The sequence below is a fragment of the Oncorhynchus nerka genome, linkage group LG11 (assembly GCF_034236695.1).
Source record: "Oncorhynchus nerka isolate Pitt River linkage group LG11, Oner_Uvic_2.0, whole genome shotgun sequence".
Lineage (NCBI taxonomy): Eukaryota > Metazoa > Chordata > Actinopteri > Salmoniformes > Salmonidae > Oncorhynchus > Oncorhynchus nerka.
Window position 1 is genome coordinate 5,374,153 of NC_088406.1, and position 21,450 is coordinate 5,395,602.

General features: G+C 55.0%; 1 protein-coding gene across 1 annotated transcript in view; it reads right to left on the bottom strand.

The window, feature by feature from the left end:
• fndc3a (fibronectin type III domain containing 3A) overlaps positions 1-21,450 on the bottom strand; it is a 190,269-nt gene that overhangs the window by 135,949 nt on the left and 32,870 nt on the right. Inside the window, 1 exon segment of the mRNA XM_065024164.1 lies at positions 1,972-2,047. Coding sequence (XP_064880236.1) covers positions 1,972-2,047 — 76 coding nt within the window.

Below are 21,450 nucleotides of genomic sequence, written 5' to 3' on the forward strand. Positions count from 1 at the left end.
TAGCTGGTGGGCGATGTCTAATATTAAGTCTCAAAGTACTACTCGTCTGAGGTAGAGTACCTCATGACGAACCATCTAACAATCAAAGCATCAATACGGTATTAAGATTGAATCCTACTACCCCGGCTCTGATGCCCGTCAGATGTGGCAGGGCTTGCACACTATTACGGACCACAAAGGGAAACCCAGTGACGCGAGCCTACCAGACGAGCCTTTTATGCTGGGGTCGAGGAAAGCAACACTGAAACATGCACGAGAGCACCAGCTGTTCCAGACGACTGTGTGATCACGCTCTCCATAGCAGGTGTGAGTAAGATCTTTCAACAGGTCAACATCCACATGGCCGGATTACCAGGACGTGTACTCAGAGCATGTGTGGACCAACTGGCAAGTGTCTTCACTGACATTTTCAACCTCTCTCTGGCCGAGTCGATAATACCTACATGTTTCAAAGACCACCATATTCCCTGTGACAGGAAGGCTCGGGGGAGAGCTCGGGGAGAGGCCCGGCCCAGAGCTCCAGCTCGGGGGAGAGGCCCGGCACAGAGCTCCAGCTCGGGGGAGAGGCCCGGCCCAGAGCTCCAGCTCGGGGGAGAGGCCCGGCACAGAGCTCCAGCTCGGGGGAGAGGCCCGGCACAGAGCTCCAGCTCGGGGGAGAGGCCCGGCACAGAGCTCCAGCTCGGGGGAGAGGCCCGGCACAGAGCTCCAGCTCGGGGGAGAGGCCCGGCTCAAGGGAGAGGCCCGGCCCAGAGCTCCAGCTCAGGGGAGAGGCCCGGCCCAGAGCTGAATCTCGGAGGAGAGGCCCGGCTCAGGGGAGAGGCCCGGCCCAGAGCTCCAGCTCAGGGGAGAGCCCCGGCTCAGGGGAGAGCCCCGGCCCAGGGGAGAGGCCCGGCCCAGAGGAGAGGCCCATCTCAGAGGAGAGGCCCGGCTCAGAGGAGAGGCCCGGCTCAGAGGAGAGGCCCGGCTCAGAGGAGAGGCCCATCTCAGAGGAGAGGCCCGGAGGAGAGGCCCGGCTCAGAGGAGAGGCCCGGCTCAGAGGAGAGGCCCGGCTCAGAGGAGAGGCCCAGCTCAGAGCTCCATTAGCCGCATATTTTGAAATAGAAAATAAATGTTAGTGCTTTGTTCCTTGAATTAAACTGAACCACACCAAATCAGTTCAAAATAAAATATCATTCCTGTACCGGAGCCCATGTATCTAGAAACGTATCGAATCATCTTGAAAGAGAAAGATGCACATCCCTAGTGTGTGTGTGTGTGTGTGTGTGCGTTCGCGCATCACAAAGCCTGCCTGCGCTCCTCACACTCTCTGACAGAGCAGAGAGGGATGACTAACAGGGTCTCAACCACATCTCATTCTAACAGACACAGACTCTGTCGCTATAGTGTGACTGCACTACAAACACAGAAACACACCGCAATTACAGCAAACAGTGATTTGACACGATGATAGTGTATCAGCACACAGCTCGCTCAATCATCTGTCGAATTAAATCAGTCAGACAGAGAGAACGAGAGCGAGGGATAGCGAGCGAGCGAGAGAGAGAGCGAGAGACATAGCGAGCGAGAGACATAGCGAGCGAGCGAGAGACATAGCGAGCGAGCGAGAGAGCGAGAGACACAGCGAGCGAGAGACACAGCGAGCGAGAGACATAGCGAGCGAGCGAGAGACACAGCGAGCGAGAGACACAGCGAGCGAGAGACACAGCGAGCGAGAGACACAGCGAGCGAGAGACACAGCGAGCGAGAGACACAGCGAAAAAAAGAGCGAGAGAGCGACATTTGGTAAGTACTGGGTCATGCTCAGGTCGGAACCATCTGTACTGAATAAGTAAATATTTTTCCCATTGTAAAACTTAAAACATTTGCCCTAACGAATCACAAACCTGTATCAGTGAATAATGGAGCTGTATTGATCCTTTACCCATCTGTAGGAGAGAACTATAAGGAGTACAACTATTTGTAGTGTCTTACCTGTGATACACTGAAACTGACCATCCTCTCGCCGTATAGTGAAGGCCTCACCTGGGTTCACCTGCACCAGGATTACCTGTGGAGAGAAACACACAATCAAACACCTGTATAATGACATCATCCAGGTGTTCACTCGGGCACAACACGTACATTTAAAAAAAAAAAAAAAAAACATAAGACCGTAAACGGCGAGGGACTACCTGAATTTGTCCAATGAGAAACACTTGATTTGATTTTAAAATGTTTTTCCACAGTATGGTCCCAATGAACTCAACCCTGTTTACAGTCGGGAACAGACAGCCTCTTTTACCTGACATGTTACATGGTGATTCAAAATATGAGCCACTGAAAGCTTCTTCAAATCAGTGACAGGTTGGGGTTAGGTTGGGGTGGGGGTTAGGTTGGGGTGGGGTGGGGGTTAGGTTGGGGTGGGGGTTAGGTTGGGGTTGGCCCGTCTCTGGCCAGGTTTTAGAACGGTCGTCGCGTAGAGACGGGCCAGGTTTTAGAACGGTCTTTATGTAGAGACGGGCCAGGTCGTCATGTAGAGACGGGCCAGGTTTTAGAACGGCCTTCACGTAGAGACGGGCCAGGTTTTAGAACGGTCGTCACGTAGAGACGGGCCAGGTTTTAGAATGGTCGTCACGTAGAGACGGGCCAGGTTTTAGAATGGTCGTCACGTAGAGACGGGCCAGGTTTTAGAACGGTCGTCATGTAGAGACGGGCCAGGTTTTAGAACGGTCGTCACGTAGAGACGGGCCAGGTTTTAGAACGGTCGTCACGTAGAGACGGGCCAGGTTTTAGAACGGTCGTCATGTAGAGACGGGCCAGGTTTTAGAACGGTCGTCATGTAGAGACGGGCCAGGTCGTCATGTAGAGACGGGCCAGGTCGTCATGTAGAGACGGGCCAGGTCGTCATGTAGAGACGGGCCAGGTCGTCATGTAGAGACGGGCCAGGTCGTCATGTAGAGACGGGCCAGGTTTCAGAACGGTCTTCATGTAGAGATGGGCCAGGTCGTCATGTAGAGACGGGCCAGGTCGTCATGTAGAGATGGGCCAGGTCGTCACGTAGAGACGGGCCAGGTTTTAGAACGGTCTTCATGTAGAGACGGGCCAGGTCGTCATGTAGAGACGGGCCAGGTCGTCATGTAGAGACGGGCCAGGTTTTATAACGGTCTTCATGTAGAGATGGGCCAGGTCGTCATGTAGAGACGGGCCAGGTCGTCATGTAGAGATGGGCCAGGTCGTCACGTAGAGACGGGCCAGGTTTTAGAACGGTCTTCATGTAGAGATGGGCCAGGTCGTCATGTAGAGACGGGCCAGGTTTTAGAATGGTCGTCATGTAGAGACGGGCCAGGTTTTAGAAGGGTCGTCACGTAGAGACTGGCCAGGTTTTAGAACGGTCGTCACGTAGAGACGGGCCAGGTTTTAGAACGGTCGTCACGTAGAGACGGGCCAGGTTTTAGAACGGTCTTCATGTAGAGACGGGCCAGGTCGTCATGTAGAGACTGGCCAGGTTTTAGAACGGTCGTCACGTAGAGACGGGCCAGGTTTTAGAACGGTCGTCACGTAGAGACGGGCCAGGTTTTAGAACGGTCTTCATGTAGAGACGGGCCAGGTCGTCATGTAGAGACGGGCCAGGTTTTATAACGGTCTTCATGTAGAGATGGGCCAGGTCGTCATGTAGAGACGGGCCAGGTCGTCATGTAGAGATGGGCCAGGTCGTCACGTAGAGACGGGCCAGGTTTTAGAACGGTCTTCATGTAGAGATGGGCCAGGTCGTCATGTAGAGACGGGCCAGGTCGTCATGTAGAGACGGGCCAGGTCGTCATGTAGAGACGGGCCAGGTCGTCACGTAGAGACGGGCCAGGTTTTAGAAGGGTCGTCACGTAGAGACGGGCCAGGTTTTAGAAGGGTCGTCACGTAGAGACTGGCCAGGTTTTAGAACGGTCGTCACGTAGAGACGGGCCAGGTTTTAGAACGGTCGTCACGTAGAGACGGGCCAGGTTTTAGAACGGTCTTCATGTAGAGACGGGCCAGGTCTTAGAACGGTCGTCATGTAGAGACGGGCCAGGTTTTAGAACGGTCGTCATGTAGAGACGGGCCAGGTCGTCATGTAGAGACGGGCCAGGTTTTAGAACGGTCGTCATGTAGAGACGGGCCAGGTCGTCATGTAGAGACGGGCCAGGTCGTCATGTAGAGACGGGCCAGGTTTTAGAACGGTCTTCATGTAGAGACGGGCCAGGTTTTAGAACGGTCGTCATGTAGAGACGGGCCAGGTTTTAGAACGGTCGTCATGTAGAGACGGGCCAGATCGTCATGTAGAGACGGGCCAGGTTTTAGAACGGTCTTCATGTAGAGACGGGCCAGGTTTTAGAACGGTCGTCATGTAGAGACGGGCCAGGTCGTCATGTAGAGACGGGCCATGTTTTAGAACGGTCGTCATGTTGGAACCTTTATTCTACAACATTAGGTGATGTAACAATACTAGAGCTATGAAACAACCCACTATATCCTCCAACAGTTCCCTATGAAACAACCCACTATATCCTCCAACAGTTCCCTATGAAACAACCCACTATATCCTCCAACAGTTCCCTATGAAACAACCCACTATATCCTCCAACAGTTCCCTATGAAACAACCCACTATATCCTCCAACAGTTCCCTATGAAACAACCCACTATATCCTCCAACAGTTCCCTATGAAACAACCCACTATATCCTCCAACAGTTCCCTATGAAACAACCCACTATATCCTCCAACAGTTCCCTATGAAACAACCCACTGAACAAAACAGAACGGTGAATGTAACCTCCTGTCATCTCATTACAGACAGGAGGACTCCCTTCTTTCTCATAGCATTACACTTAAACCCCCCCACCCTGACCATTAGAGACCCATAATGGTGAGCCCAGCACGCACGCACACAGGCATGCAGGACACCAGACTGATACAAAAAGAAAGGGAGGGGGGAGTGGAGGGGCGGGTAGATTCAGTTGTGACGTGTGGAACAACGTCACTTCGGGCAGACAGCGCTGAGGACTCAGGAAGAGAGGAGAGGGAGAATCAGTGTTCTGGTCACTATGGGGCTCTGGTCAAAAATGTAGTGCACTATTCCAGGAAATGGGATACGGTTTTTTGAGGGTGCGACCTATGACTCAGTCACTCCACTGTCATTTTATAACACACTGGCTGAGCTCATGACACGTCTCCCCTCTCTCTGACGTGTCAAATAAACCCCTAGATGTCAATGTCTGTCTGCTTAAAGCAGCTCAGATTATCAATTCTGCTCTAGGATCACTTTTTCCTAATATACATACTACTGTACATACCATTTTCCTTCCAAATGATATACTGCCTATACACACACACACACACACACACACACACACACACACGTATTTGTATTGTAGATTTATTAAATTGTACTCATTAACATTTAAAAAATATATATTTTGTACTTTTGTTGTGTGTGAGTGTGTATTTGCTGTGTATTTGTTGTGTATTTGCTGTGTATTTGTTGTGTATTTGTTGTGTATTTGTTGTGTATTTGTTGTGTATTTGCTGTGTATTTGCTGTGTATTTGCTGTGTATTTGTTGTGTATTTGTTGTGTATTTGTTGTGTATTTGTTGTGTATTTGCTGTGTATTTGTTGTGTATTTGTTGTGTATTTGTTGTGTATTTGCTGTGTATTTGCTGTGTATTTGCTGTGTATTTGCTGTGTATTTGCTGTGTATTTGTTGTGTATTTGCTGTGTATTTGTTGTGTATTTGTTGTGTATTTGTTGTGTATTTGCTGTGTATTTGCTGTGTATTTGCTGTGTATTTGCTGTGTATTTGCTGTGTATTTGTTGTGTATTTGCGAGACTATCTACTGTTGGAGCGAGTAACGTAAGCATTTGGCCGCACCTGCTGTTAACACCTGGCAAAGCTTTGTTTGCAGTCAATAAACCTTGATTTGATTAGAATTCGAAAAGAAGTTGTTGGGTAATAACCGTATCTATCAGACAAAAGTGAGATGTGAAAAGATTAGGTGAGATATTGATTAAACTAAAGAGGAAGCTACAAGCTAATAACCCTGCAAGCCTGGTCACTAAGAAAGGCTAGAGTCTAAAATGGCTCCCTGATATCACCTAGTCCTTTTCATCAGGGTTTACATGGCACTGTTTATAGTAGTGGTCGGCTGATTAATTAGGGCCGATTTCAAGTTTCCATAACAATCAGAATTTTTTTAAATATATATATATATATTTTTACACCTTAATTTAATCTTTATTTAACTTGTCAAGTCAGTTAAGAACACATTCTTATTTTCAATGACGGCCTAGGAACGGTGGGTTAACTGCCTCATTCAGGGGCAGAACGACAGATTTTTACCTTGTCAGCTCGGGGGATCCAATCTTGCAACCTTACAGTTAAATAGTCCAACTCTCTAAACACCTGCCTCATTGCACTCCACGAGGCCTGTTACGCGAATGCAGTAGAAGCCAAGGTAAGTTGCCAGCTAGCATTAAACTTATCTTATAAAAAACAATCATAATCACTAGTTAACTACACATGGTTGATGATATTACTAGTTTATCTAGTGTGTCCTGCGTTGCATATAATCAATGTGGTGCGTATTCGCGAAAAAGGACTGTCCAATGTGTACCTAACCATAAACATCAATGCCTTTCTTATAATCAATACACAGACGTATATATTTTTAAACCTGCATATTTAGTTAAAATAAATCCAGGTTAGCAGGCAATATTAACCACGTGAAATTGTGTCACTTCTCTTGCGTTCATTGGACGCAGAGTCAGGGTATATGCAACAGTTTGGGCCGCCTAATTTTCCAGAATTTTACATAATTATGACATAACATTGAAGGTTGTGCAATATAACAGGAATATTTAGACTTAGGGATGCCACCAGTTAGATAAAATACGGAACGGTTCCGTATTTCACTGAAAGAATAAATGTCTTGTTTTCGAGATGATAGTTTCCGGATTCGACCATATTAAATGACCTAAGGTTCGTATTTCTGTGTGTTATTATGTTATAATTAAGTCTATGATTTGATAGAGCAGTCTGACTGAGCGGTGGTAGGCACCAGCAGGCTCGTAAGCATTCATTGAAACAGCACTTTCGTGCATTTTGCCAGCAGCTCTTCGTTGTGCTTCAAGCATTGCGCTGTTTATGACTTCAAGCCCATCAACTCCCGAGATGAGGCTGGTGTAACCGATGTGAAATGGCTAGCTAGTTAGCGGGGTGCGCGCTAATAGCGTTTCAAACGTCACTTGCTCTTAGCCTTCTAGTAGTTGTTCCCCTTGATCTGCATGGGTAACGCTGCTTCGATGGTGGCGGTTGTCTTTGTGTTCCTGGTTTGAGCCCAGGGAGGAGCGAGGAGAGGGACGGAAGCTATACTGTTACACTGGCAATACTAAAGTGCCTATAAAAACATCCAATAGTCAAAGGTTAATGAAATACAGATGGTATAGAGATAAATAGTCCTATAAATACTATATTAACTACAACCTAAAGCTTCTTACCTGGGAATATTGAAGACTCATGTTAAAAGGAAACACCAGCTTTCATATGTTCTCATGTTCTGATCAAGGAACTGAAACGTTAGCTTTCTTACATGGCACATATTGCACTTTTACTTTCTTCTCCAACACTTTTTTTGCATTATTTAAACCAAATTGAACAGGTTTCATTATTTATTTGAGGCTAAATTGATTTTATTGATGTATTATATTAAGTTAAAATAAGTGTTCATTCATTAATGTTGTAATTGTTATTATTACAAATACATTTTGTAATATTAATCGGTATCGGCTTTTTTTTGTCCTCCAATAATCGGTATCGGTGTTGAAAAATCATAATCGGCCAACCTCCACTTCATAGTAAACAAGGTTCCAACTTATAAGCCACTCCCCCCCTCTCCTCCATAAGCCACTCCCCCCCTCTCCTCCATAAGCCCCTCTCCTCCATAAGCCCCTCTCCTCCATAAGCCCCTCTCCTCCATAAGCCCCTCTCCTCCATAAGCCCCTCTCCTCCATAAGCCCCTCTCCTCCATAAGCCCCTCTCCTCCATAAGCCCCTCTCCTCCATAAGCCCCTCTCCTCCATAAGCCCCTCTCCTCCATAAGCCCCTCTCCTCCATAAGCCCCTCTCCTCCATAAGCCCCTCTCCTCCATAAGCCCCTCTCCTCCATAAGCCCCTCTCCTCCATAAGCCCCTCTCCTCCATAAGCCCCTCTCCTCCATAAGCCCCTCTCCTCCATAAGCCCCTCTCCTCCATAAGCCCCTCTCCTCCATAAGCCCCTCTCCTCCATAAGCCACTCCCCCCTCTCCATATATGGCTCTGTTTAAAGCACTGCACTTTACAGTAAATAGGGTTCCAATTTTAGGACACAAACAAAAGCTTCTAGAAATACTAAACGCAAAATATATCAAACTACGCAGGCTTCTGATTTTCAACTTCCCTTGCTTTAATTTCAAAAGATTTACATTTCAGAAAACAAACTACAGGTTTAGTTTCAATCAGAAGTAAACATTTCAGAAAAAAACATTTTTAATTCCACATGCCAAATCCTCTAGTCTCCAATCTCCCCTCTATAAGCCACTCCCCTCTAAAACCTTCTGATCTTGTTGACTCGATAAGATACGCTGTAACGAGTGTAATTAGCCTTACTGTGTTAGTGCTACTCTGTGTAGATGTGTGTGTTGGATCTGTGTGTCTGGTTAGTTAGAGACCCTACCTCGCTCTTGTGGAGATCTCTGCCATCATAGAAGCTGTGAGTCTCCCAGGGCATAGGGCTCTGTCTGAGGAGGATCCTCTCCGTCTCTCCCTGGCTCTGTGCCTGCACTGCATTCAGCATCACCTCCATGTCCACAGACTCACTCCCTTTCATGAACTCAGCTCAGACTGAGATGGACTACCCCTTTCACTGCCTGCCACAGTGTGTCACGCACACGCACACACACCCTCTCACGGTGTCACGCACACAGATGTTGTTCACACGCCCACACAGGCAAGCAGCGACAGTGAGAGCATGATAGGAGGGTCTGGGTAGGTGGCTAATTGAATCAAAGTCAAGGCCCTCCCCATTGGTGGAGGGGGACGGGGGGACGGGGGGTCCATGACGTGTGTGTGTGTGTTTGTTTGCTTTCTACTTCCCGTGTGAAGCTACCAGCTGGCTTTCTTTCCCACCAACATCCCTCCCTACCACCTCCTTACCCTACCATCCTTTCACCAATGACAGCAACCCTACCCTACCATCCTTTCACCAATGACAGCAACCCTACCCTACCATCCTTTCACCAATGACAGCAACCCTACCCTACCATCCTTTCACCAATGACAGCAACCCTACCCTACCATCCTTTCACCAATGACAGCAACCCTACCCGACCATCCTTTCACCAATGACAGCAACCCTAACCTACCATCCTTTCACCAATGACAGCAAAGTCCACACCTCTCATCTCACTAATGACAACACTCAGCGTCCCCTCTCTCCCTCTCCTACGGTACCCTCTCTCTGTGCTACGGTAGCCCTCTCTCTGCTACGGTAGCCCTCTGTCTCTGCTACGGTAGCCCTCTGTCTCTCGCTCTCTCTCTCGCTCTCTCCTACGGTAGCCCTCTCTCCGTGCTACGGTAGCCCTCTCTCCGTGCTACGGTAGCCCTCTCTCCGTGCTACGGTAGCCCTCTCTCCGTGCTACGGTAGCCCTCTCTCCGTGCTACGGTAGCCCTCTCTCCGTGCTACGGTAGCCCTCTCTCCGTGCTACGGTAGCCCTCTCTCCGTGCTACGGTAGCCCTCTCTCCGTGCTACGGTAGCCCTCTCTCCGTGCTACGGTAGCCCTCTCTCCGTGCTACGGTAGCCCTCTCTCCGTGCTACGGTAGCCTCTCTCCGTGCTACGGTAGCCTCTCTCTGTGTCGCTCTCTCCTACGGTAGCCCTTCCGGTGTCTCTCTCTCTCCTACAGTAGCCTTTCTCTCTCTCTCTCCTACAGTAGCCTTCTGTCTCTCTCTCTGTGTCTCTCTCTCTCCTACAGTAGCCTTCTCTCTCTCTCTCTCCTACAGTAGCCTTCTCTCTCTCTCTCTCCTACAGTAGCCTTCTCTCTCTCTCTCTCCTACAGTAGCCTTCTCTCTCTCTCTCTCCTACAGTAGCCTTCTGTCTCTCTCTCTCTGTGTCTCTCTCTCCTACAGTAGCCTTCTCTCTCTCGCTCTCTCTCTCTCCTACAGTAGCCTTCTCTCTCTCTCTGTGTCTCTCTCTTTCCTACGTACGGTAGCCTTCTCTCTCTCTCTCTGTGTCTCTCTCTACTACGGTAGCCTTCTCTCTCTCTCTCTCTCTCTCTCTCTCTCTCTCTCTCTCTCTCTCTCTCTCTCTCTCTCTCTCTCTCTCTCTCTCTCTCTCTCTCTCTCTCTCTCTCTCTCTCTCACTCACTCACTCTCTCTCTCTCTCTCACTCTCTCTCTCACTCTCTCTCACTCTCTCCTACGGTAGCCTTCTCTCTCTCTCTCTCTCTCCCACGGTAGCCTTCTCTCTCTCTCTCTCCTACAGTAGCCTTCTCTCTCTCTCTCTCTCTCTCTCTCTCTCTCCTACAGTAGCCTTCTGTCTCTCTCTCTGTGTCTCTCTCTCCTACGGTAGCTCTCTCTCTCTCTGTGTCGCTCTCTCTCCTACAGTAGCCTTCTCTCTCTCTCTCTCTCTCCTACAGTAGCCTTCTCTCTCTCTCTCTCTCCTACAGTAGCCTTCTCTCTCTCTCTCTGTGTCTCTCTCTCTCTCCTACGGTAGCCTTCTCTCTCTCTCTCTCTGTGTCTCTCTCTCTGCTACGGTAGCCCTCTGTGTGTCTCTTACTTACTGTTGCCCGCATCTCTCTCATTCAGGCGTCGCTGTTCTCACGATCTCAGAAAGAAAAAGGACGACCGACCCCCGAGCAGCACTCCAGGGTCTCAGAGACCCTCTCCTCTCCCACCTCACCCAGCCTTCATCACCTGCGACACCGCCACATTGTGCCTCAGCGAACCTAGACGCCTGTCCTCGTTTTACTCCCTCCACGGACCCCCCTTCACGCCTCCACACCGAGCCCAGGGAGGAGAAGCCCCTGCCAGAGAGAGGACTGGTGCAGCAGCAGGGGGGGCTGTGATGGGGGCAGATGGATAGATGGACCAGGTTTTCTGGCTTGGTTTCTGCTCAGCGCTGGCTGGCTCCCTGGAGGTAATCTCTCTGTATAGCGTAGCTATGGCTGCAGCGTTAGTGCTCACAGGAGGTCTCTATCGTGGCGTGGTGCCCATGTTTGTTTGCACAGACAGTACCCTGCTCGGCTCTGCCTCCTCTGTTCCACAACGCCACTGTGGCGCTTTCGCTCTCCCCTCCCCCTCGCTCCCAGTCTCCCTTTCTCCTGCCTCAGGCTCCAGCACAGCAGCCCGTCTCCACGGTAACCCCTTCAACAAATAAGTCGCGGTGATGTCCGATCACCACAACCGTCACGGAGAGAGAGTTAAAAACGACAGATTATGCCCGGGCAGCGCCCGCGCCGCTGTCCTCTGATCTACAGTAAAGAAAGGGGGAAAGGCATAGGAGGATGACAACGAGGATAGAGAGGAGATTCTTAGATGGTAGAACGGGATAAAGGCTCCTGAATTGTCTCTTGATATCCCTCGCTGTCTACCTCTGTATGTTACAGGGTTTGCCTTCTCCCTCCCTCCCTGTCTGTCTGTCAGTGACTGCGCTTGCGTGTCTGCTACTCCATGGTTCTCTTTGTTATGATGTTTCATTTATATCCTTTAAAAATATATATACAACAATGTTTTATTAAAACCACCCGCGGGCCCGGCCGTATGTTTGACAACCCTGCTCTACACACCAATCAGGGGGCTCCTTTGTTCAAGCCTGCCTTCACCACGACAACAATGGCTTAAAAAGGAACTGAGCAGAGAAAACGACCCTGAGCCTGACATGCACAACATTACTCCCCCTCACCTCCCTCGGTTCCCTCTCTCCCTCCCTCCCCCATTCACAGAGCAAAACACCGTACACCCATTAATAACGTGACTGATGTGTGAGGGGACGAGGCGGCGGTGGGAGGTGGCTAGAGGAGACGAGGCGGCGGTGGGAGGTGGCTAGAGGAGACGAGGCGGCGGTGGGAGGTGGCTAGAGGAGACGAGGCGGCGGTGGGAGGTGGCTAGAGGAGACGAGGCGGTGGTGGGAGGTGGCTAGAGGAGGCGGTGGCTAGAGGAGACGAGGCGGTGGCTAGAGGAGACGAGGCGGTGGCTAGAGGAGACGAGGTGGTGGCTAGAGGAGACGAGGCGGTGGTGGGAGGTGGCTAGAGGAGACCAGGCGGTGGTGGGAGGTGGCTAGAGGAGACGAGGCGGTGGCTAGAGGAGACGAGGTGGTGGTGGGAGGTGGCTAGAGGAGGTGGCTAGAGGAGGTGGCTAGAGGAGACGAGGTGGTGGTGGGAGGTGGCTAGAGGAGGTGGCTAGAGGAGGTGGCTAGAGGAGACGAGGCGGTGGTAGGAGGTGGCTAGAGGAGACGAGGCGGTGGTGGGCGGCGGCTAGAGGAGACGAGGCGGTGGTGGGAGGTGGCTAGAGGAGACGAGGCGGTGGCTAGAGGAGACGAGGCGGTGGCTAGAGGAGACGAGGCGGTGGCTAGAGGAGACGAGGCGGTGGCTAGAGGAGACGAGGCGGTGGGAGGTGGCTAGAGGAGACCAGGCGATGGTAGGAGGTGGCTAGAGGAGACGAGGCGGTGGTGGGAGGTGGCTAGAGGAGACCAGGCGGTGGTGGGAGGTGGCTAGAGGAGACCAGGCGGTGGCTAGATGAGACGAGGCGGTGGCTAGAGGAGACCAGGCGGTGGCTAGAGGAGACGAGGCGGTGGTGGGAGGTGGCTAGAGGAGACCAGGCGGTGGTGGGAGGTGGCTAGAGGAGACGAGGCGGTGGTGGGAGGTGGCTAGAGGAGACCAGGCGGTGGTGGGAGGTGGCTAGAGGAGACCAGGCGGTGGTGGGAGGTGGCTAGAGGAGACGAGGCGGTGGCTAGAGGAGACGAGGCGGTGGTGGGAGGTGGCTAGAGGAGACGAGGCGGTGGCTAGAGGAGACGAGGCGGTGGTGGGAGGTGGCTAGAGGAGACGAGGCGGTGGCTAGAGGAGACGAGGCGGTGGTGGGAGGTGGCTAGAGGAGACGAGGCGGTGGCTAGAGGAGACGAGGCGGTGGTGGGAGGTGGCTAGAGGAGACGAGGCGGTGGTGGGAGGTGGCTAGAGGAGACGAGGCGGTGGTGGGAGGTGGCTAGAGGAGACGAGGCGGTGGTGGGAGGTGGCTAGAGGAGACGAGGCGGTGGTGGGAGGTGGCTAGAGGAGACCAGGCGGTGGTGGGAGGTGGCTAGAGGAGACCAGGCGGTGGCTAGAGGAGACGAGGCGGTGGCTAGAGGAGACGAGGCGGTGGTGGGAGGTGGCTAGAGGAGACCAGGCGGTGGTGGGAGGTGGCTAGAGGAGACGAGGCGGTGGTGGGAGGTGGCTAGAGGAGACGAGGCGGTGGTGGAGGTGGCTAGAGGAGACCAGGCGGTGGTGGGAGGCGGCTAGAGGAGACCAGGCGGTGGTGGGAGGCGGCTAGAGGAGACGAGGCGGTGGTGGGAGGCGGCTAGAGGAGACGAGGCGGTGGTGGGAGGCGGCTAGAGGAGACGAGGCGGTGGTGGGAGGCGGCTAGAGGAGACGAGGCGGTGGTGGAGGTGGCTAGAGGAGACGAGGCGGTGGCTAGAGGAGACGAGGCGGTGGTGGGAGGTGGCTAGAGGAGACGAGGCGGTGGCTAGAGGAGACGAGGTGGTGGTGGGAGGTGGCTAGAGGAGGTGGCTAGAGGAGACGAGGCGGTGGCGAGGCGGTGGCTAGAGGAGACGAGGCGGTGGTGGGAGGTGGCTAGAGGAGACGAGGCGGTGGTGGGAGGCGGCTAGAGGAGACGAGGCGGTGGTGGGAGGCGGCTACAGGAGACGAGGCGGTGGTGGGAGGCGGTGGCTAGAGGAGACGAGGCGGTGGCTAGAGGAGACGAGGCGGTGGCTAGAGGAGACGAGGCGGTGGCTAGAGGAGACGAGGCGGTGGCTAGAGGAGACGAGGCGGTGGCTAGAGGAGACGAGGCGGTGGCTAGCGGTGGCTAGAGGAGACGAGGCGGTGGCTAGAGGAGACGAGGCGGTGGCTAGAGGAGACGAGGCGGTGGCTAGAGGAGACGAGGCGGTGGCTAGAGGAGACGAGGCGATGGTAGGAGGTGGCTAGAGGAGACGAGGCGGTGGTGGGAGGTGGCTAGAGGAGACCAGGCGGTGGTGGGAGGTGGCTAGAGGATACGAGGCGGTGGTTGGAGGTGGCTAGAGGAGACGAGGCGGTGGTGGGAGGTGGCTAGAAGAGACCAGGCGGTGGTGGGAGGTGGCTAGAGGAGACGAGGCGGTGGTGGGAGGTGGCTAGAAGAGACCAGGCGGTGGTGGGAGGTGGCTAGAGGAGACGAGGCGGTGGTGGGAGGTGGCTAGAAGAGACCAGGCGGTGGTGGGAGGTGGCTAGAGGAGACGAGGCGGTGGTGGCTAGAGGAGACGAGGCGGTGGTGGCTAGAGGAGACGAGGCGGTGGTGGCTAGAAGAGACGAGGCGGTGGTGGCTAGAGGAGACGAGGCGGTGGTGGCTAGAGGAGACGAGGCGGTGGTGGCTAGAGGAGACGAGGCGGTGGTGGGAGGTGGCTAGAGGAGACGAGGCGGTGGTGGGAGGTGGCTAGAGGAGACGAGGCGGTGGTGGGAGGTGGCTAGAGGAGACGAGGCGGTGGTGGGAGGCGGCTAGAGGAGACGAGGCGGTGGTGGGAGGCGGCTAGAGGAGACGAGGCGGTGGTGGGAGGCGGCTAGAGGAGACGAGGCGGTGGTGGGAGGCGGCTAGAGGAGACGAGGCGGTGGTGGGAGGCGGCTAGAGGAGACGAGGCGGTGGTGGGAGGCGGCTAGAGGAGACGAGGCGGTGGTGGAGGCGGCTAGAGGAGACGAGGCGGTGGTGGGAGGCGGCTAGAGGAGACGAGGCGGTGGTGGCGGCGGCTAGAGGAGACGAGGCGGTGGTGGGCGGCGGCTAGAGGAGACGAGGCGGTGGTGGGAGGCGGCTAGAGGAGACGAGGCGGTGGTGGGAGGCGGCTAGAGGAGACGAGGCGGTGGTGGGAGGTGGCTAGAGGAGACGAGGCGGTGGTGGGAGGTGGCTAGAGGAGACGAGGCGGTGGCTAGAGGAGACGAGGTGGTGGCTAGAGGAGACGAGGCGGTGGCTAGAGGAGACGAGGCGGTGGTGGGAGGTGGCTAGAGGAGGTGGCTAGAGGAGACGAGGCGGTGGCGAGGCGGTGGCTAGAGGAGACGAGGCGGCGGCTAGAGGAGACGAGGCGGTGGTGGGAGGCGGCTAGAGGAGACGAGGCGGTGGTGGGAGGCGGCTAGAGGAGACGAGGCGGTGGTGGGAGGCGGCTAGAGGAGACGAGGCGGTGGTGGGAGGCGGCTAGAGGAGACGAGGCGGTGGTGGGAGGCGGCTAGAGGAGACGAGGCAGTGGTGGGAGGCGGCTAGAGGAGACGAGGCGGTGGTGGGAGGCGGCTAGAGGAGACGAGGCGGTGGTGGGAGGCGGCTACAGGAGACGAGGCGGTGGTGGGAGGCGGCTACAGGAGACGAGGCGGTGGTGGGAGGCGGCTACAGGAGACGAGGCGGTGGTGGGAGGCGGCTACAGGAGACGAGGCGGTGGCTAGAGGAGACGAGGCGGTGGCTAGAGGAGACGAGGCGGTGGCTAGAGGAGACGAGGCGGTGGCTAGAGGAGACGAGGCGGTGGCTAGAGGAGACGAGGCGGTGGCTAGAGGAGACGAGGCGGTGGCTAGAGGAGACGAGGCGATGGTGGGAGGCGGCTAGAGGAGACGAGGCGATGGTGGGAGGCGGCTAGAGGAGACGAGGCGGTGGTGGGAGGCGGCTAGAGGAGACGAGGCGGTGGTGGGAGGTGGCTAGAGGAGACGAGGCGGTGGTGGAGGTGGCTAGAGGAGACGAGGCGGTGGCTAGAGGAGACGAGGCGGTGGCTAGAGGAGACGAGGCGGTGGCTAGAGGAGAGGAGACGAGGCGGTGGTGGGAGGTGGCTAGAGGAGGTGGCTAGAGGAGACGAGGCGGTGGCTAGAGGAGACGAGGCGGCTAGAGGAGACGAGGCGGTGGTGGAGGTGGCTAGAGGAGACGAGGCGGTGGTGGGAGGCGGCTAGAGGAGACGAGGCGGTGGTGGGAGGCGGCTAGAGGAGACGAGGCGGTGGTGGGAGGCGGCTAGAGGAGACGAGGCGGTGGTGGGAGGCGGCTACAGGAGACGAGGCGGTGGTGGGAGGCGGCTACAGGAGACGAGGCGGTGGTGGGAGGCGGCTACAGGAGACGAGGCGGTGGTGGGAGGCGGTGGCTAGAGGAGACGAGGCGGTGGTGGGAGGCGGTGGCTAGAGGAGACGAGGCGGTGGCTAGAGGAGACGAGGCGGTGGCTAGAGGAGACGAGGCGGTGGCTAGAGGAGACGAGGCGGTGGCTAGAGGAGACGAGGCGGTGGCTAGAGGAGACGAGGCGGTGGCTAGAGGAGACGAGGCGGTGGCTAGAGGAGACGAGGCGATGGTAGGAGGTGGCTAGAGGAGACGAGGCGGTGGTGGGAGGTGGCTAGAGGAGACGAGGCGGTGGTGGGAGGTGGCTAGAAGAGACCAGGCGGTGGTGGGAGGTGGCTAGAGGAGACGAGGCGGTGGTGGGAGGTGGCTAGAGGAGACGAGGCGGTGGTGGGAGGCGGCTAGAGGAGACGAGGCGGTGGTGGGAGGCGGCTAGAAGAGACGAGGCGGTGGTGGGAGGTGGCTAGAGGAGACGAGGCGGTGGTGGCTAGAGGAGACGAGGCGGTGGTGGCTAGAGGAGACGAGGCGGTGGTGGCTAGAGGAGACGAGGCGGTGGTGGCTAGAGGAGACGAGGCGGTGGTGGCTAGAGGAGACGAGGCGGTGGTGGCTAGAGGAGACGAGGCGGTGGTGGCTAGGAGGAGACGAGGCGGTGGTGGAGGTGGCTAGAGGAGACGAGGCGGTGGTGGGAGGTGGCTAGAGGAGACGAGGCGGTGGTGGGAGGTGGCTAGAGGAGACGAGGCGGTGGTGGAGGTGGCTAGAGGAGACGAGGCGGTGGTGGGAGGTGGCTAGAGGAGACGAGGCGGTGGTGGGAGGTGGCTAGAGGAGACGAGGCGGTGGTGGGAGGTGGCTAGAGGAGACGAGGCGGTGGTGGGAGGTGGCTAGAGGAGACGAGGCGGTGGTGGGAGGTGGCTAGAGGAGACGAGGCGGTGGTGGGAGGTGGCTAGAGGAGACCAGGCGGTGGTGGGAGGTGGCTAGAGGAGACCAGGCGGTGGTGGGAGGTGGCTAGAGGAGACGAGGCGGTGGTGGAGGTGGCTAGAGGAGACGAGGCGGTGGTGGGAGGTGGCTAGAGGAGACGAGGCGGTGGTGGGAGGTGGCTAGAGGAGACGAGGAGGTGGCTAGAGGAGACGAGGAGGTGGCTAGAGGAGACGAGGCGGTGGCGGGAGGTGGCTAGAGGAGACGAGGCGGTGGCGGGAGGTGGCTAGAGGAGACGAGGCGGTGGCGGGAGGTGGCTAGAGGAGACGAGGCGGCGGCTAGAGGAGACGAGGCGGTGGTGGGAGGTGGCTAGAGGAGACGAGGTGGTGGTGGGAGGTGGCTAGAGGAGACGAGGCGGTGGCTAGAGGAGACGAGGCGGTGGCTAGAGGAGACGAGGCGGTGGCTAGAGGAGACGAGGCGGTGGTGGGAGGTGGCTAGAGGAGACGAGGCGGTGGTGGGACGTGGCTAGAGGAGACGAGGCGGTGGTGGGACGTGGCTAGAGGAGACGAGGAGGTGGCTAGAGGAGACGAGGCGGTGGTGGGAGGTGGCTAGAGGAGACGAGGCGGTGGTGGGAGGTGGCTAGAGGAGACGAGGCGGTGGTGGGAGGTGGCTAGAGGAGACGAGGCGGTGGTGGGAGGTGGCTAGAGGAGACGAGGGGGTGGTGGGAGGTGGCTAGAGGAGACGAGGCGGTGGTGGGAGGTGGCTAGAGGAGACGAGGCGGTGGTGGGAGGTGGCTAGAGGAGACGAGGCGGTGGTGGGAGGTGGCTAGAGGAGACGAGGCGGTGGTGGGAGGTGGCTAGAGGAGACGAGGCGGTGGTGGGAGGTGGCTAGAGGAGACGAGGCGGTGGTGGGAGGTGGCTAGAGGAGACGAGGCGGTGGTGGGAGGTGGCTAGAGGAGACGAGGAGGTGGCTAGAGGAGACGAGGCGGTGGCGGGAGGTGGCTAGAGGAGACGAGGCGGTGGCGGGAGGTGGCTAGAGGAGACGAGGCGGTGGTGGGAGGTGGCTAGAGGAGACGAGGGGGTGGTGGGAGGTGGCTAGAGGAGACGAGGCGGTGGGAGGTCCAGACGACACAAACAAAACATCTGAATGAAAATAACATTTGGTAGTGTCACCATCTATGGTGTCTAGCGTTTCCATATTTTGGTCTTTATCAGAGTTAACCGTAAAGTTCACAGCTCTTTCTTTTTAAACCCCCAGAACCAGAGGGATAAAAATCAGAAGTTCACAGCTCTTTCTTTTTAAACCCCCAGAACCAGAGGGATAAAAATCAGAAGTTCACAGCTCTTTCTTTTTAAACCCCCAGAACCAGAGGGATAAAAATCAGAAGTTCACAGACCATGAAACGGCGCCTTCCCCCCCAACAAAACAAACCACTCCAGGCAGCGTTCAGTCAGCTAGCTGCCGCGCCGCTAACGTCCGTCAGCTCTCAAATCTCTCAGCTTTAACTCTAGGCCTGTAGTTTCAGTGGAAAATAATAGACTCTGGAACACAACTGTCTGTCTGTTTGTTTGACTGTCTGTTTCTGTCTGTTTGACTTTGGAGGTCCATCTGTCTGTGTGTGTGTGTGTCTCTGTCTGTGTCTGTCTGTGTGTCTGTGTGTCTGTGTCACTGTGTGTCTGTGTCACTGTCTGTCTGTGTCACTGTCTGTCTGTGTCACTGTCTGTCTGTGTCACTGTCTGTGTGTCACTGTCTGTCTGTGTGTCTGTGTTACTGTGTCTGTGTCACTGTCTGTCTGTGTGTCTGTCTGTCTGTGTGTGTCACTGTCTGTCTGTGTGTCTGTGTCTCTGTGTCACTGTGTCTGTGTCACTGTGTCTGTGTCACTGTGTCTGTGTCACTGTGTCTGTGTCACTGTGTCTGTGTCACTGTCTGTCTGTCTGTGTGACTGTCTGTCTGTCTGTGTCTCTCTCTGTCTGTCTGTGTCTCTCTCTGTGTGTCTGTATCTCTGTGTCTGTGTCTCTGTGTCTGTATCTCTGTCTCTGTATCTCTGTCTGTCTGTGTCTCTGTGTCTGTATCTCTGTCTGTCTGTGTCTCTGTGTCTGTATCTCTGTCTGTCTGTGTCTCTGTGTCTGTATCTCTGTCTGTCTGTGTCTCTGTCTGTGTCTCTGTCTGTCTGTGTCTCTGTCTGTCTGTGTCTCTGTCTGTCTGTCTCCGTCTGTCTGTGTCTCCGTCTGTCTGTGTCTCCGTCTGTCTGTGTCTCCGTCTGTCTGTGTCTCCGTCTGTCTGTGTCTCCGTCTGTCTGTGTCTCCGTCTGTCTGTGTCTCCGTCTGTCTGTGTCTCCGTCTGTCTGTGTCTCCGTCTGTCTGTGTCTCCGTCTGTCTGTGTCTCCTCCGTCTGTCTGTGTCTCCGTCTCGTCTGTCTGTGTCTCCGTCTGTCTGTGTCTCCGTCTGTCTGTGTCTCCGTCTGTCTGTGTCTCTGTCTGTCTGTGTCTCTGTCTGTGTCTGTCCCAGAGATCCAGAGAGAGATTACACGCTGCCCCAGTGCTAGCTTGCCTTAGCCAGTAGCTTCTAGCATGCCTTCTGTTGTATTCCAGAAGGGACACGGAGCTCTAGCTAGCTTCCCCCATCCACCCCCACCCTTCGTGCAAACATTCACGGCTGTTAGAGCGGTGACGTGTTCCTCCCGCTCTTCTCTTCTTCAGGGTTCAGGTTTCTCACTATTTGTTCCTCTTAATTGTTTACTGTGTAGCCAGCAGCTGGCTCCACAGGAAGTCAGGAGCAGGGAGTGACGTAGGTAGGTTACACCAGGAGAGAAGAAGAGCCTCAGCCTGCGTGTGTGTGGTAGGTAGGTTACACCGGGAGTGGAAGAACCTCAGCTTGCCTCACTGTATGTGTGTGTGTGTGTGTGTGTGTGTGTGTGTGTCTCTCTCGTAGGAACCTCCAGTCTTGATCACACCAACAGCATCATCTGGATATGCATGTAACAACAGTTCCACATTCACCTGCTACCATTTCTGTCAAGCCGGTCTACAGTTTGACTCGATCTACGTTCCATAAACCCAACGTACGCGACACAGAACACACTGTGTTGGCGGCCTAGGAACAGTGGGTTAACTGCCTGTTCAGGGGCAGAACAACAGATTTGTACCTTGTCAGCTCGGGGATTCGAACTTGCAACCTTCCGGTTACTATTCCAACGCTCTAACCACTAGGCTACCCTGCCGCCCCAATGACGAGGTCGGTGTGATGGAGGAGTCGGCCCGGGGAACAGTACCCAGAAACAGCAGTTAGCCGTGGCAGTATCGGCCGGGGAACAGTATCCAGAAACAGCTGCTAGCCGTGGCAGTATCGGCCGGGGAACAGTATCCAGAAACAGCCGTTAGCCGTGGCAGTATCGGCCGGGGAACAGTATCCAGAAACAGCCGTTAGCCGTGGCAGTATCGAGCTATTAGCCGTGGCAGTATCGGCCGGGGAACAGTATCCAGAAACAGCCGTTAGCCGTGGCAGTATCGAGCTATTAGCCGTGGCAGTATCGGCCGGGGAACAGTATCCAGAAACAGCCGTTAGCCGTGGCAGTATCGGCCGGGGAACAGTATCCAGAAACAGCTGTTAGCCGTGGCAGTATCGGCCGGGGAACAGTATCCAGAAACAGCCGCTAGCCGTGGCAGTATCGGCCGGGGAACAGTATCCAGAAACAGCCGTTAGCCGTGGCAGTATTGGCCGGGGAACAGTATCCAGAAACAGCTGTTAGCCGTGGCAGTATCGGCCGGGGAACAGTATCCAGAAACAGCTGTTAGCCGTGGCAGTATCGGCCGGGGAACAGTATCCAGAAACAGCTGTTAGCCGTGGCAGTATCGGCCGGGGAACAGTATCCAGAAACAGCCGCTAGCCGTGGCAGTATCGGCCAGGGAACAGTATCCAGAAACAGCCGTTAGCCGTGGCGACAGCCAGCACGGGAACTAATGCAGGAGATATACAGTATATAGATAGATCCTCCTAATATTGATCAATATTCCATATATATTTTACAACGTGTGTGTCGTTTCATTGGCCTGCGTTACGGTTTGTTTGAATTCCAGACCAGACTGATCTTGGTTTGTCAGAGCAGACTCATTTAGGTCACGTGTGGTATTAAAATAAGATTCCTTTGACGTCACTTACCAAGTAAATTGTTTGGGGGAACCCAGCTAACAAAATGTTCCCCATGTGTGGAAATCCTAAA